The sequence below is a fragment of the Haplochromis burtoni genome, unplaced genomic scaffold, assembly GCF_018398535.1.
Source record: "Haplochromis burtoni strain Fernald_Lab_line unplaced genomic scaffold, NCSU_Asbu1 Contig_567, whole genome shotgun sequence".
Taxonomy (NCBI): domain Eukaryota; kingdom Metazoa; phylum Chordata; class Actinopteri; order Cichliformes; family Cichlidae; genus Haplochromis; species Haplochromis burtoni.
In genome coordinates this window covers 148,164-149,680 of record NW_024582928.1, presented here as the reverse complement: position 1 = coordinate 149,680, position 1,517 = coordinate 148,164, and the positions used below count along the sequence as shown (strand labels likewise).

At 36.8% G+C, this 1,517-nt stretch overlaps 1 protein-coding gene across 1 annotated transcript in view; it reads left to right on the top strand.

Annotated features, from left to right (window-relative positions):
• Positions 1-228: 228 nt before the first annotated feature.
• Positions 229-1,517, top strand: part of pbk (PDZ binding kinase) — a 6,348-nt gene continuing 5,059 nt past the window's right edge. The window contains exons 1-2 of the mRNA XM_042214463.1: positions 229-347; positions 910-1,077. Coding sequence (XP_042070397.1) covers positions 911-1,077 — 167 coding nt within the window. The 5' untranslated portion in view covers positions 229-347; position 910. The remainder of the gene's footprint in view (positions 348-909; positions 1,078-1,517) is intronic.

The window sequence follows — 1,517 nt, the reverse complement described above, 5'->3', positions numbered from 1 at the left end:
TAATTTGTAACCAACTCTCTGTTATTACATCATCATCTGTCATAAATAAACACACGTACTGCTAGTATTTTGCAACGTGACTGCCCTCAGCTGGTGAAAAGCAGAATTACAATTCTTAATTATTGGAAAAATCTAGAATATTGTAAAACGTGTAAAAAGTAAAAATTGTAATTCTGCTTTTCACCAGCTGAGGCCAGTCACGTTGAAAAGTAAATGAAATATGCACGTTTCACTCCCTTATTAAAAAGGGCTCGGTTTGTCCCTCTGCGGTCTCCGTCCTGTATGCCCAGCCTTCAGTTTGAATCTTCGGGCGGTTTTTAGCTACAGCAGCGAAGGGAAACTTTTAGGTAATTCTACTTTTCTTTCAAATAAGTTACAGATATTTGATTTTGTTCAAGTTAACAACATTTTTGATACATTAATTCAAATAACTTACCAAATGATTCGCAGTCACAGTTAAAGGATGCCAGTTGACGATAATTTAAACAGTTGGCGAATTTTGTTTTATATTGTCGATAACCGATATCTAAAAAACTACTCTAAAATAATCATCACTTATTTCGAAGCTAAGTCTTGTATTAATTACTCAGTTTAAAGTAAAATTTTGAATTGAGTCTTGAAGCTTCTCCCTGAACGCTATTGTCAATAGCAGTTGCGCCAGGCTCCGTTTAAAATATGTCTTTTTCTTTCAGTTTTATATAAGCGTAGACAAGGACAATCGTGTATATGGTTAAAAACATAGTAGGCACCTCAGATTTTAGTTCGGCTTATACATACACGAAATACCACCTATTAGTGCAGTACGTTAAACTCAAATCTACATCATTGTTAATGCCCGTACGTCCACTTCTATCTTGTTGTGAGTTTGTTTTGCCACTTTGCTTTCACGTGTTTACTGAAACTTTACAGAATGGCCACCCCTGCCACCAGCCCCGACCACGGCGCATTTAGAACCCCTAAAATTGTTCGAGTGAGGAGCACCGGAAGCACCAGCGGAACCCCCATCACCATCCCTGCCTCTCCTTTCATGAAGAAGTTGGGTTGTGGGACTGGAGTCAACGTCTATCTCATGAACAGGTGTTACTGTGCTCTGTGAATTGATGGATCACAGTGTATCTTTTATCAAATGTAACCACCCTTTTGAAATTAAATCTGAAATTATTTAGTCAAGCTTGGTACATAACTTTGTTTAGGAAATCCCTAGAGAGAGCAAGGACTTTAACATCTGTGTCAAAACACAGAATCATTAAGCTGATTGTCATGTCTACCCCTTAAAGATCCAAGGAAGTACCTGAATCAGTCTGTTTACAGCTAAATTAACTCAAAGGCTAAACACAAAAAATTCTTCAAATAACCAGATTTCCTGATTTCCAAGTCATTGGAAGTTGGATGGTGTTCAGCCTCTGATTTAAAAAAAAAAAAAAAGCTTGGATGTCACTTTGGGTTTCAATGAACTTTTTGTTTGTTTTTAGCCTGTTTTTGCTTTTCATTAACCTGCAAATAAAAAAAAGAAAAAC